Source organism: Benincasa hispida, chromosome 12, assembly GCF_009727055.1.
Source record: "Benincasa hispida cultivar B227 chromosome 12, ASM972705v1, whole genome shotgun sequence".
Lineage (NCBI taxonomy): Eukaryota > Viridiplantae > Streptophyta > Magnoliopsida > Cucurbitales > Cucurbitaceae > Benincasa > Benincasa hispida.
In genome coordinates, this window is record NC_052360.1 from 24393216 (window position 1) to 24408519 (window position 15304).

At 32.5% G+C, this 15304-nt stretch overlaps 2 protein-coding genes and 2 non-coding genes across 4 annotated transcripts; all 4 read left to right on the forward strand.

The window, feature by feature from the left end:
- The first annotated feature begins 1547 nt into the window (after positions 1-1547).
- Positions 1548-6571, forward strand: LOC120068114 (monocopper oxidase-like protein SKS1). The gene is made up of 9 exons (XM_039019811.1): positions 1548-1891; positions 2646-2755; positions 2866-3136; positions 3216-3354; positions 3707-4073; positions 4511-4876; positions 4977-5055; positions 6001-6200; positions 6327-6571. Exons 1-9 carry the CDS (start codon positions 1745-1747, stop codon positions 6427-6429), a joined length of 1782 nt encoding a protein of 593 aa, XP_038875739.1. The 5' UTR covers positions 1548-1744; the 3' UTR covers positions 6430-6571.
- Positions 6572-10062: 3491 nt separating this feature from the next.
- On the forward strand, positions 10063-13801 carry LOC120068115 (rRNA 2'-O-methyltransferase fibrillarin 1-like). Its single transcript, XM_039019812.1, has 7 exons — positions 10063-10078; positions 10332-10633; positions 10973-11068; positions 11171-11248; positions 11330-11506; positions 13186-13254; positions 13353-13801. Exons 1-7 carry the CDS (start codon positions 10063-10065, stop codon positions 13527-13529), a joined length of 915 nt encoding a protein of 304 aa, XP_038875740.1. The 3' UTR covers positions 13530-13801.
- LOC120068683 lies at positions 11969-12040 on the forward strand. The gene has a single exon (XR_005479314.1). It is a non-coding gene; the product is annotated as a small nucleolar RNA snoR60 (small nucleolar RNA).
- On the forward strand, positions 12985-13056 carry LOC120068684. The gene has a single exon (XR_005479315.1). It is a non-coding gene; the product is annotated as a small nucleolar RNA snoR60 (small nucleolar RNA).
- Positions 13802-15304: the final 1503 nt, after the last annotated feature.

Here is a 15304-nt window from a genome sequence, read left to right on the forward strand (position 1 = left end):
TATGAACATGAACGAAAACTTGGTATTATGTTCAAAGAATTGATGGTACTCATCTCAATCCCATTTCTCTCATCTACATATTTTCCTCACATTTGCCACTACTTCTTCGACGTTCACTTAATCATCTTCCATCACTACCGATTTCTTTAATTTCATTTTTGTTTTATAATTTAAAACCTCACATGAACTTTATTAAATCATGATATGTGAAACAGGGTAGAAAAACATTGCTAAATTAGTTGGAACTAACATAAATCCTTGTATTTGACCTCGATCCTCACCAAGAAATACCACTTATTAAGTTTAAACTTGAACTTTTTAAGAGAAAACTTGTGATTTTAATAGTTTTGATTCGTACTTATCTGAGCATTGTATGCAAGACAACAAATTTCAATATTTACAACTTTTGGCCATTAGCTTTTCATATTCTTGTAGCTTCCCCTTCCATTTAGGAAATTTTCAGAAATAACACCCTGGAGTTTTCATCTCAAAATTGGCATCATCGAAAACTTGTTGAAGTAATTTTTTTCGGTGCATCTCGGTCGAGATCGATCACTGAGATTTGAATAAAAAGTTAACGTTTGTTTTGGGCTTTCTTGGTGAAATCTTGTGCGGAATGTACACCGAGATTTTTCTAATTTTTTCAAATATTTTGTAATATTTCCAATTTTTATATCAAATCTTACCTCTTTTCAAATTTTCTTCAAATTCCGTTATCTTTAACAAATCTTATATTAAGATTTTCAAATCATTCATGCCATTTGTGTTTCAATTATATGAATTTCCAAATTTCTAAATCGATAATTTTGGGCTTTATGGTATAATTTTGTTCGAGATTAATCGAGATCCACATAATTGTTTAAATATTATGCAATCTTTCCAAATCTTATATCAATTCTTACTTCCTTTTCAAATTATTGATTGTAATCTTTCCCAAATCTCATATAAAACCTTGCATAATCTTGCAAATTGTACGCCCAATTTATGTTCACACGAATTTCCAAATTGATTTATCGATTATCTAAGTGGATTTACCAAAACAATATATAGTCATATGATTTTTTTAAAAAAAAAATTGGAATGATTTTAAAAATTTTGAGACCTAGAAAAATCATCTGAACCTCTAGTTCTCATCTAGTCATCGAGAAATCTCAAAAGAATCAAGAGTTGGAATATAATTTGAAAATATTAACTTTTTATATAAATATGAGATGTTAAGATCCCATTTGATAACCATTTTGTTTTTTATTTTTTGTTTTGAAAATTAAGTTTATGAACACTACTCCCACTCCCACCTCCATATTTATTCCTTATTATCTATTTATCACAAATGGTTTAAAAAATTAAATCAAATTTTGAGAACTAAAAAAAATAATTTTTAAAAAGTTAATTTTGTTTTTAAAATTTAGTTAAGAATTCAATTATTATAACTAAGAAAGATGTAAATTATCATGAGAAGAGTAGATAATATAAACTTAATTTAAAAAAGCAAAAATGGTTATCAGGCTAACTTCTAAAAAAGGTTCTAATTTTGAAATATGAAAAGTTGCCGGTGGTATTTGTGACAAATTTCCCCCTTCGTTTCCCCTCGCAACTCACATATTCAATTTACTTACTGAAGAAGAAGTTTCAGTACTACACTGGCCCTCTCCCTCTAGCCATTTTGTTTCTTTTGAGCTTTTGTATCATGCAAAACTTCGTAAAGCTTCTGGCTTAATGAAGTTGCAGTAAGTGCAAGGATACAATGGCTTCAATTTCTCTCACTACGTCTCTCTTCTGTCTCATTTCCATTGCTATTTTCCCCAGCTTTAGCTTTGCAGGCGACCCATATGTTTTTTATGATTTTCGAATCTCTTACATCACTGCTTCTCCTCTCGGCATTCCTCAAAAGGTCTGTTTTTTCACTTTGTTTTTGTTTCACTACTGTATAGCACTCTATTTTCTGATTGGGACTGAGGATTTGTGGGTTGGCGTTTGTTTCTCCTTCCGATTTGGATTCCCTTCGTTTCCTGTCTGTCTTTCTCACAGATTTTTGTTTTGGTGTTACTGATTTTTCACTTGGATTTGGAACTTCCCGAGTTGACTTGTGGATGTATTTATCCTTTTCTGGACTTGGGGGGTTCCTTGTTAGTGATCTTCAAGATTAATGCCATCTCTAAAGTGATGGTTTGAGTGAACGTGTGTATGTAGATTTCTTAGTGAATCTTGAATTGATTTCAGAATCTTTGTTTTAGGACTGTGGTTTGTTTAATTAACACTTAACAGAGAATAATGCTGGAGAAAACGGGAATATGTTTCTCGCTGTGCTTTTAATTTATGCTTTCTGTGCCACATTGATTTGCCTTTTATGGTAGTTTTAAGACACTTCTCTTTGTTCTTTAGGTTGATAATCTTCCTCTTCTATTAGTTTTTTTTTTTTTTTTTTTTCTATTTTATTTTATTTGAAAGGTTACATTTTACTGTCTTTGCTGGTGAATTTTAACTGATTTCTTCTCTGATTTTATTGGATTCCCCCTACTTATAACTTATATTGGCCCTTTTCACCACACTTGCACTTTATAAGAGATTTCGAGTTTTGGAAATGTGAAATCATTGATGCAGATATAATCATGTTAACCGACTCTATTTGTAAATTCTTATTGTAGGTCATAGCAGTTAACGAAAAGTTTCCTGGTCCCTTCATCAATGCCACAACGAATAACAATGTGGTGGTCAATGTTTGGAACGACTTGGATGAAGATCTGCTTCTCACTTGGTAGGTTGCTTTTGGTAACATACTTTTGTATGTGTGTGCAGCTTGCCATGGCAATGAATTTTGTGTTTAAGCATGCTTTCTATGTGATTGGAGATGGTTTGTTGTGACAGGCCTGGAATTCAAATGCGACGTAATTCGTGGCAGGATGGTCTTCTTGGCACCAACTGCCCTATTCCTCCGAAGTGGAATTGGACTTACCAGTTTCAAGTGAAGGATCAAATTGGGAGCTTTTTATATTTTCCATCTTTGAACTTTCAGAGGGCATCTGGCGGTTTTGGTCCTTTTATTCTCAATAACAGGGAAATAATCCCTATTCCTTTTGCACAACCAGATGGGGACATTATACTGCTCATTGGTGATTGGTACACAGAGAATCATAAGGTCAATATTGAGACTGATTTTGGTGTTTCCATGTGAATGAAAGGAACATAACTAGCAGTTTAATTCTGTTCTCTCTCAGGCACTAAGGGCTACACTTGATGCCGGAAAGGACCTTGGAATACCTGATGGAGTTCTTATCAATGGAAAGGGGCCTTATCAGTACAACTCAACTCTCGTTCCTGCAGGCATTGAGCATGAGTCTGTTCCCGTAGACCCTGGTAATGTTCTTTATAATCTATCAAATTATTGTAGTTCTACGGATTCTACTCTTCCTTTCAGGTAAGTTTTCCCATCTTACATTGATATGGAAATTTGACTGTATATTATTTCCTTAGATAGGGCTCTGTATCAGATTATTTATCACATTATAACATGCACAAAAGAAGACAATGATTGTGAGAAGGAACTATATGCTATAAGAATATGTTAAAATGAGTGGCCTTGTTCTTTTGCACATGTAGCAGTGACCTTATATTAGAAGCACTGCAGGGTTTTGTTGCATGTGTGTTTTTCAGAATAGTAGTTTTCGACTGCCAGGATCTTGATCGATGTTGACATTATGTGATGCAGGTAAAACTTATCGGCTTCGTGTGCATCATGTTGGTATTTCAACTAGTTTGAACTTTAGAATCCAGAATCATAATCTGCTTTTAGTAGAAACCGAGGGACATTACACAGTTCAACAGAATTTCACAGATTTTGATATTCATGTTGGGCAGTCCTATTCATTCTTGGTTACCATGGATCAGAATGCTAGCTCCGATTACTACATTGTTGCAAGTGCTAGGTTTGTGAATGGATCTTCTTGGGAAAGGGTCACAGGAGTTGCCATCTTGCACTATTCTAATTCTAAAGGGCCGGCAACAGGTCCTCTTCCTGACCCACCTAATGACACATATGACAAAGATAGATCCATGAACCAGGCGAGGAGTGTTAGGTATGTTCTTAACTTGCTTCAAATTTTTAGTTTCTATGGATCAGCTACTGATGAGCATTAAAAGCTTTGCTAGAGGGTTAGTCACCTGTTATACAATGCTGATTACTTTTACGATGAACACTGCAAGAAATGTTTTGAGGTTGGACAAAAGAACCTGATTTTCAATTATTTTGGTTTTAACTATTCTATGATGTGTTGGAATCTTGCACTTTTGGTGCAATGTTAAATTCTACTATTTGCAAGTATATTTGACATTGACATGTTTTCCCCTTAACAGTGATGTTTTCTATATCTATTGAAGTCAAACTTTTAAGTGCTATTATTGCCCAGATTGCTTTCCCTTGCTACCGGAAGCCATCTTCTTAATTATTATTTATGAGTTCAACATGTTTCAGGCTATGGGTATGTAACATTTGATACTGAACTGACTTTGTTAGGCAAAATGTAACTGCAAGTGGAGCCCGTCCTAATCCTCAGGGATCATTCCACTATGGTCAAATTAATGTAACACAAACATATCTATTGAAGAGTGCACCATTGGTGACGATAAGTGGGTCACCTAGAGCTACCCTTAATGGTATCTCATTTGTCAATCCCGATACACCCATCAGGCTTGCTGACCAGAATAATGTGAAGGGAGCTTACAAACTTGATTTTCCTGATAGGCCATTGAACCGGAAGCCACATGCTGATAGATCAGTTCTTAATGCTACATATAAAGGCTTTATTGAGGTTGTATTTCAGAACAATGATACAACAATGCAGAGTTTTCATGTGAATGGTTATTCCTTCTTTGTAGCAGGGTGAATCCTATTTCCATTAATGTTTTGGACTTTCAACTTACAAATCATCATCATTCTTTTATTAAAACGTTTTTGAAATCTAAAAGATGCTTCATCTCAGGATGGGTTATGGTGATTGGTCAGAAGACAAAAGAGGTTCCTACAATAAGTGGGATGCAATCAGCCGCTGTACAACACAGGTTGGTTTTGGTTTTTTCTTCTCGTGCTAATGAAAAATTTCTTTGAGGATTCTTATTGAAGTCACAACCATTATTTTATTTGCATTTCACCACACCATAGTGTTAATAAATGCTTAGGTTAAGTATAGTCGTGTATTTTTCCCGTTTAGTTCATATGATGTTTATTTCATATTGTTCTTGAATTAATAAGAGACATTGTGGTATCATTAGTGACTTCATGTGTCTCTATGTAGTAGCTTTTGACATGCTGCCACGTAGATGCCCATCTAGGAAGAACTATTTTAAAATTTTGTTGGAATAGAGGGACTAAATTAAAAGTAAACGAACTAGAATGGTACGGCAGTAGAACTAATATGAGTATGAAATTAGGTCGGATCACAGAAAGCTCACTGTTTCTTTTTTCTAGAAACGTACAAAAAGTTCACTGTTGTTTTAATTTATAGAATGTTGTACATGCTTACTATGTGAAAGTGAAAAGTAGTTTTAATAATTTATCCTAGTGATATTATAAAAATAAATGAAATATAACAATATAGAAGTATGGATTTAGATATATTTTTAATATTATGTGATTTCATATATTTGTTCCAGACCATTTTAATCTTTTTACTGTATCCTATAATTTGAACAAAGTTTACCTATGCTCTTCTTTAAATGTCAATCTCTTTTGACAAAAGCATCTAAGTTGTATGAAGCCATTGTCATTTCACTAAAATGACACAATTTTAGAGCAAGGATCAATGTATCATAACTGGCAAGGTATAAGAACGAATATATTCAGTTTAACCAAATGTTAACCATGCTTGTTACGCCATGTCTTAGAAGTCTTTCTTCTTTAGTTGTTTGGTCAACCTAGACGACTATTGAATATTGCCATGCCATGTAGTAGTCTTGAATTTGTTTGTTACATTTGTTCTTTTGTATTACTCACACTCTACTTTTTAGGTTTATCCGGGGTCCTGGACTGCAATCCTCATTTCGCTCGATAATGTTGGAACATGGAACATAAGAGCAGAAAATCTGGATAGATGGTATTTGGGCCAAGAAACATACATGAAAATTATCAATCCTGAGGAAAATGGGGAAACTGAAATGGCTCCCCCTCAAAATGTTTTATATTGTGGTGCCCTACAGAGCCTACAGACGTAAGTAACTTCAAAACTTTTAATAAACCCGTCCTCCCCAACCTTAGCCCCAAACCGATCCTACGTTTTGCACTATACTTTCCCTCGATGTCATTCTGATTCTCAATGATTTTGTTTTCGTGTCAGGCAACATCGACATAGTTCGGGAGGACCAACTTTTACAGGGACGTGGAGATTTTGCAACATTTTGCTCATGGCATTACTAGGCTTCTTTCTTGATTTTTATTGAGTTAGAGTTCTGATATGATTTTGTAGTAGGCTTCTCTCTGATTGTATGAGGTAGGATGATATTATTGAGATTGTCTGTCATATAAACGTATATATGAATTTTTGTATCTTATATTCATGTAGTAGAGACTTTATTTGATCTTTAATGTCAGAAAATTCACTTTTTCAGTTATTCTAGATCAATATTCACACTTGGTAAGTTGAAATTGATCATTCTTTAATTTATTCAACTTGCAACGTTAAAGCAAGTCATCAGGCCAACTTTGTTATAATACCAGATGTGGTCGCAATATAATTTTTACCACATGGAAGATATAATCTTTATGATATTTGCAATAAGATTGAATGTTGTTGAATTATTGGTTCAAGATTTATGATTGACCCAATGAAAAGTTTATTGAAAATGCTTGACCAAATACTTCCTTTATTTTCTTCTTTTGAGAGTTAGATTGATTTGTTGAGATGTTATTTCCTACTAAACATGTTATGAATAAGTCTCCTTTTTATTTTTCTCTTGTTGGATAATGAGACATTTTTATTTTTGAATTATTGATACTCCAACTTTCTTTGAATTCAATAGTAAAGGTGAAAATTTAAACTTTTGACATTCCGATTGAGACTATATATTATAACCAATTGAACTATGCTCAAGTTTTCCAATATGTTAGTTTGAATGGCCATCTTGGTTAGTGATTCATTTTTTGGGTTCGTAATTTCTACTTTTCCTTTTGGTACACTGTAGGCCTAGAATTTGACATGATTGTTCTTTCATCATCCTTTTTCCTTTCTCACATGTTTTCTACAAGTAAATTTACGTAGTCTAAATTGATAGATTCATCCCATTCGTTCCATTTGTTCCATCCTTTCTAAAAATTCACATGGTTTAAATCTACAGTCGTCCTATTCTCATTGATAGATTTTTGTCTCTAAGGAATGAGACTATTTTTGATAACTGAAGGGTATCTAAGACAGACTCATACTATTTCATATTACTTCTCGCTTCTTGAAGTTGGATCTTTTGTCTGAATGTCTTTTCCATTTCGTTTCTACAATAGTTGGCCAAATATTTCAGAGTTGAAGTAATATTGTCAAATCTACTATTTCACAGATAATTTCAGTGGCAAGCTTGTTATGTTACTAATTCCATTCCAAGCTTTGTCGATTACCTAGTGAAATTTTAAAATTAATTTTAATAGTGATGAAAAAGTAGTAAAATTTAATTATTTTTTTAACAAATTTATAGACGTTAATACTAGAAATTGAAAAATAAATATTTAGTAAAAAAAATCAAGGTTAAAATGAAAATTTGGAAACATAGGGACTAAATTAAAATAAAATTTAAATCTCAAGGTTAATATGTAATATTTTGAAACTGAAAGATTGAATTATAATTAAACTTAAAAGACTAAGGGGTTTAAGTTTTCAAGTGCTTAATTTTGGAAATAAATCATTTTGAAGAAAAAATTAAAGTATTTGACAACTACTTAAAATAACTTTTGAAAAAGAGTTTAAATAAAAATGATTTTTTTAAAAACATTTTTTCTTCGGTAAATGTGCAATATTTTAAAACCTATAATGAAATGAAAATTAGACCCAAAACCTATTAGAGAGAAGTTATTTTTTCCATTTTGTTTTTAAAATGAAGGGCAAGTTACAAAAATCACTCCTCAAGTATGGTAGTAGATGCAATTACACCCTCAAATTTTTAATTATAAAAATTAAATCCCTAAATTTCTACAAATGTTAAAATTGAACCCTTGAGATTACAATACTTGTAGAAATTAGACCCACAAATGATAAAATTGAACTCTAAAAAACTTATACAAATATTACTATTTATATAATTATGTAAGTTTGAGGGAAAATTGTCCGAAATAACCTCTTCAAGTTTTTATCTTTCAAAACTGGTATATTTTTTGAAAATCCGTTACAATAATTTTTCTTGATCCATCTCGCCCGAGATAAATCACCATAAAAATTTAACTTTTTCTAATTTATCTATTGTTTTGGACTTTTCTGGACGAAATCTCGTGTAGTTAACATTGATATTCTATCAATTTTTCTAATTATTATATAATTTTTTCAAATTTTATATCAAATCTTATCTAATTTTTCAAATCTTTTGACCCAAATATCAACACATGTCAAAATTAAGTAAGATTTAGGAGATATAAAGAATCTTGTTATCTTGAACAAAATTAACACCAAGGATTAACACCAAAATTCTTTATATTTTTTCAAATTTTAATTTTTTATTTGCAAAATTTAAAATTCACAATGCACTTGAGATTCATCTGGAAAATCCTAATCGGTAAATAGTAAAATTTTTATATAAGATTTGGTAAAAATAATTGAGTTTGGAGAAAATTTGAAAATAGATAAGATTTGGTATTAGATTTGGAAATATCATATAATATTTGGAAAAATTAGTAAAATCTCAGTATTATTATTGCCCAAATTTCGAAGGCCAAAGCAATCAATAACCTAGAAAAAGTTAAAATTTTAATTAAATCTTGAGGTTTGATTTCGCCCGAGATGAATCCATAAAAACTAATTTAATGAGTTTTCAAGAAGCGTACTAGTTTTGAAAAGTAAAAATTTGATAGTATTATTTTGGACAATTTCCTAAGTTTGGAAGTCAAATTTCACTCAATTTTAGCATTTATATAAATTTGAAGGCTTAATTTTTAAAATGGAAAGTTTTGCAATAACATGATAAATTGTCATAATTAGCACCCTCAACTTTTCATTTTTCAAAATTAGTACGTTTTTCGAAAAGTAGTTAAATTAGTTTTGTTTTGGCCCTTTTGTCCTTTCATACATCTTAGAGAGATTAAATGCTGAAATTTTAGTTATTTTTTTTTATAATCTATTCAAATCTTATATATTTTCAAATTTTCTTCAAATTCGGTTATCTTTACCGATATTATATTCCATTTTTATCTAATTTTAGGCCAATTTCTGTTTACATGATTATATGGATTTCTAAATTTCCAAATAAATTTACCTATTAGATTTTCCAGATGGATGATTGCATTTTAATTTTTAAATTTTGGAAAAGATTAAATTTTGAAAAAAAAAAATAGGATATGGAAAATATATAAAATTTTGGTATTAATCTATTGAGAATTCACCGATCTCGGTGTTAATTTGCCCAAGATTCATACTGAGATTTTATATATTTTTCATATTTTACCCTTTTTTTCCTGAAAAATTGAATCTTTCCAAAATTTAAAAATAAAAATCAATCACTTGAGATCCATCTAAAATAATTCATTTGGATAATTGATAAATTGATTTGAAGATTAGAAACTTGGCTAAAGATTTACTAGAAAGACCCAAAAGGGCCAAAACAATCCACGAAAACCTATTTGAATGAGCTTTCGAAAAGGTGTTAGTTTTGCAAAAATGTTATTTTGGATAATTTCTTAAATAACCTAGGTGAATTTTTGAAATTTACCCTAAAATAGTAAAATGAAATATATTTATCCAAACAAAAAGTAAAAAGAAAAGAAAATCCGAAAACCCTAGCTTCTCCCGCTACTTAAACCCTCGTCAATACATACAGATTCCGGTGCCGTTCTCTCTGTTTCGCCGAGCTGCTCAGTAACTCTGTTCTTTCTCGTTGACAAAAATGAGACCTCCTCGAGGTACAAGAAACAAGCACAGCTTCTGCTTCTTGTGTTTTCGATTTCTTTGGATATGGCTTTTGAAAACCCATGCTGATAATCTCGAAGATTAATGTTTTCGACGTGATATAATGTTCATCTATTTGTTTCGCTACTGAATCTGCTTCTCTATGTAGTTGATTTCAGCTCTTCATTACACTATGTTTTCTCCCCAATATATATTTTTTTCACTTCATATCACTTATGTGGGTCATAATGAGTTGGATGTTTGTAGGCCGTGGTGGTGGTGGTGGATTTAGGGGCAGAGGTGATGGAGGAAGGGGTAGAGGCAGAGGCGGTGGCGGTGGAGGCAGAGGCGGTGGTGGAGGTAGAGGTATGAGCCGCGGTGGTGGGCGCGGTGGTGGAAGAGGCCGCGGTGGAGGAAGAGGAGGTGGCATGAAAGGTGGAAGCAAAGTTGTCATTGAACCCCACAGACATGAAGGGATTTTCATAGCCAAGGGTAAAGAAGATGCCCTTGTCACCAAGAATATGGTCTCTGGTGAATCTGTCTACAACGAGAAGAGGATTTCCGTACAGGTGATTTGTTTCTAACTGCTATCTGCCTTTGTAACGTTTGTGCCTGAATGTATGTTTGTTTGTTTTTGATCCTACTCTTACACAGTCTGAGGCAAACTGTGCTTTTGAAAGTTCATTGATAAGTGTTTGATGTATTCAAGAGATATTATAGTTGGCAACAATGATTTCAAATTGTTTTGAGTGTTTCTGGAACAACTTGTTAGTGCTTGTAAATCCTTTTCACTCCTTGTTGAAGGGAATCATTAACGAATATTCTATTGTCATAACTTCAATTTATGTAATTTTGGCAAGTGTGCAAATTGTACTTTGCTGAATGCTTTATATATGCTATCCTTTCAGAATGAAGATGGAACAAAAGTTGAATACAGAGTTTGGAACCCATTCAGGTCAAAGTTGGCGGCTGCTGTTCTTGGTGGTGTTGATGACATATGGATTGTATGTGCCGCTTACCCCCAATTTTGATGTTATAATCTCTCGTCTGCTCTTTTGATTGTACTTTTATTATTTCCTTTTAATTTGTTGACGTGTGAACTGTAGAAACCTGGTGCTCGAGTGTTATATCTTGGTGCTGCTTCTGGGACTACTGTGTCTCATGTCTCTGATGTTGTTGGCCCTGTAAGTAGTTAGTTATAGAGTATCTGTAGTAGTCTTTTACAAAGTGATGGCGTGTTTAATTTTTATTGCTTTGTTTTGCAGACTGGTATAGTGTATGCTGTGGAATTCTCTCATAGAAGTGGCAGAGATTTGGTCAACATGGCAAAGAAGCGTACTAACGTTATACCCATCATTGAAGATGCCAGACACCCAGCCAAATACCGGATGTTGGTAGGCATGGTGGATGTAATATTTTCTGATGTTGCTCAGCCAGATCAGGTTCACGCCGTTTGCTTCTTTCAGCTGGTCTTTATTATTTATTGTATGTTAAAAGCATCACATTTGTTGAAACTGATGGCATGGTTCTATGATTTCTTTTCTCTCTTTTCTTTTCTTTTTTAGATAACTATTATTTTTCCTTTTACCTGATTAACCTTCTCTGATGTGGTAGGTGCGATACAATTCAGCTGTAGGCTATTGTTTTCAACTCTGTTCTTTTTTTAATCATTGGATTTATTGCTACTTATCCTTTTTGTAATCTTCATTAGGGCTTGTACTTTTGGCTTGGAGCCCTTTTTTGTATAGTTAGTGTAGTTGCCAAGGGTTTCTTGTTTTGGCAGTTCCTCTTTTCTTCTTTCCCCATTTGTCTTCTGACTTTCACTTTCTCTCAAACTGTTTTTCTTATAAAAAATGCTGTATCTTGTGTTTTTATCAATAAATCCTTTTTCCCTTCAAGATATTTAGCATATGACGAATTACTCGGATTCCCCTTCAAGACTTCTTGAATGATGTAAGTTTCGAGTTTCTGATGCTTCAGAAAAGCTTACTTCTCTATTTTCTTCATCGATTATTTGTTTATTTATTTACGAAATTGTATTTTTCTTTCATACTTTTTCTTCACTATGTTTTCCTTTCCCGATCTTGTTATGTTTTTCATTGTTTTATATCATATATTCCAAATAGATGGTGTCAAACCAATCGAGCATCCTTATTTATGTTTACCCCTTCCCCCTTCTGGTTGGATTGGAGTTTTTGAGTTACATTTCATTCTTCCTATTACTTCCATTAAAGATTTTCTGGTTATTCTAATTATATGTTCATTGCCATTCTAATGTTGGTTGGATTGGAAGCATCTGTTTTTTTAGTCAGTAATCTTTTCCCCAGTTATTGTTCTCTCAGCATGTACAGCAATCAATTCTGAATATCTCCAATACTAGACATAATACCATTCTCACCTGTACATTTGGACATTTTCATTCCCACATGTCCCATTATATGCCTCTTTTTGCCTATGGTTGAAGGCCATGATCTTTACTAATCACTCAAGATTGAAATCCTTCGTTTAGATTGCTCTGTTTACTTTTGGAGTCAGATGATGGATTTAATTATGTAAACCATTCTGGATCATTCAAGATATGGAGTCTTTTTATACGTAACTGTCTTCCTTTAACCGTCTTTCTTACTTTTATACATCATTATTCATTTGCGATTATGATCCATTTTGAATCTTATAATATGGTAAGTTCAGTTCTGTAGGCTTGGATCTCTGTTTAGGTCCTATACTTTTCAGTTCTTTGTTTTTTATTGTGCTACATACCTATTTATTTATTCTCTAACCAATTTGAGTTATGATCAAGATTATCACTTAGTAATTTGATAATTCATATTTTTGGTCATCCTGCAAGTATATTCAAAGTGGGCATAATGCTATTTATCTTCTCACGTTTTTACATATTAGGCTCCTTATATTATTTGCTAAGCATGTGATGAATTACTCGGATTCCCCTTCAAGACATCTAGAATGATGCACAACCCGAGTTTCTGATGCATCCAAGTATATCTTGTTTTGGTATAACCCCTTCGGTTACCAAATTTGGATTTTTGGCTGTGGGCAAATTCTGAGACTTGAAACCATCTTGTGATTTCTTTCTTATGCTTTTGGCCTCCCTTCAATGCAGGCAAGAATTTTGGCACTTAATGCGTCATATTTTCTCAAAGCCGGTGGTCATTTTGTTATATCAATCAAGGTGAGTCATTTATTAACATTTTCCTAGAATATGAGAGGTGATATAGTATAATAACCCATACGGGCAAAGATGATATCCATTGTATCTAACTTTTGTAGGCCAACTGCATAGACTCTACCGTTCCAGCAGAAGCAGTGTTTGCAAGTGAGGTGAATAAGTTAAAAGCAGATCAATTCAAACCGACCGAGCAAGTAACTCTCGAGCCATTTGAGCGAGATCATGCCTGTGTTGTTGGTATTTATCGGGCGCCAAAAAAACAGAAGTCTGCTGCGTAGTTTAAACTATGGGATGTGGATTTAAAAGGATGGTTTGGTTTCTAGTTGTCTGTAGTAGTATATCATTGTCTCTTATATAGGTTGTAGGTGAGATCATGGTTAAAATTAGTATTCAGATAAAAGCTTTGTTCTATTTTCATTTTGTTGATTGATGATAATTGGAGAAGGGCGATGCTGTTCTTTTGCTGACATCGCTATTAATTCCGATCTTTAAGCAATGTTAATCGCTAGATTTTGTGTTTTGATGTATAATACGGATGGCATTTTACTTGGAACTTATAACTTAGGGTTCTTTGGTAAGAGGTTTTCGCTAGATGAAAATGTACACAGAATATTGCCAAGTTTTGAAAACTAAAACAGTTTTTATCCATCATTTTGTTTCTATATTTTTTGTATAATTAATCTTATAATGTTATAAGTACCATCTTTATCTAACGGTTTTTATGTTTGGTTGTCCTAGTGTTATTCAAATCTATCTCAACTTTTATAACTGAAAACAGTAATTTATTATTGTTATTTTCAAACTTGGGAAGAGTTGAACTGAGGAAGTCGTGATTAAGAAATGGGTGAAAGCAAGTACAATTTTAAAAAGTAAAAAATGTGAATAAATATCAAACTATTATAAATATGCTTAATTAGGTGTAATGCAGATGTTCATGTGTCATTTATCCATGGGATGTCTGTCTTAAAGATTATATACTATTAGTAATCAACCTTTGTCAATCAATCCCAAAAGATTGAAGAAAGTGGAGAAATCCATAAATTTGTTATTTTATTTACTTTTCATAGTTTATTTATTTTATTATATATTGTTGTTATATTATATTTTTCTGTATGTTTTCGTGTATCGTGGTGCTCTTCGTTTTCCTCATCCCTGATATTAAAGGTAGTAATTATTTGTCATGAGTCGAAATCTATCGTTATGATTCTTGGAGAGATTAAAAAGAAAGAAATATGACATCCAGGCAAACCAAAAGTTATGATTTTTCCTCGTTATTATCTCTAGAGGGATTGAAAACAGAGTATCAATAAAAGATCCTCGCATCTCATGGAAAAATTTGAAAAACAGTTATTTTTCCTAAAGCTTGTCATGAGTGGATGCACTTGAGCCAACTTCATATTATTTAAAATCAGTTCAAAATTATTGCTATGTGGAGAGAAAATTACTAATACTCATATGTTAGAAAAGATTTTGAATATGCTCCTACAGTATTAATATCGGGAAAAAGGTTTTAAACTAATTTTATATCTTCTCGTGGCAGAACAAAATAACGAGTTATTGATGAGAACTTTAATAATAATCGTATTGAGGATGCGATTGTGGCAGAAGAAAAAATAATAATTATTTTTGTGGTGGTCATTCTAATCATTCAAATTTCAAAAGAACCACACAAAATGATAATCACAAAGGAAAAACTCCATAAGATAAGAGTTTAAAAAGTGTTAAAAATAAATGCTTCTGATGCGGAATGACTGGGCATTGATCACGTATTTTCGTACGTCAAAACACTTAATTGATCTCTATCAAGCATCCCTGAAGGAAAAAGAGAAAAACGTGGAAGCAAATTTTGATAATGACATATTTGACCCGATTTCTTTGAATCTCCTGAAGAGAAAATCGGCAGAATTGATGGAACATCAAATGTTTCCTTTGACTTCGAAAATATCTAGACTAAATATTATTTTTTTATTCGTCTCCATCTTTTTTCTCCTCTTAGTAGATGTTAACTTTTGTGTATCCCAAGTATTGTTTTCCTTATTGTAATTATTTTCTT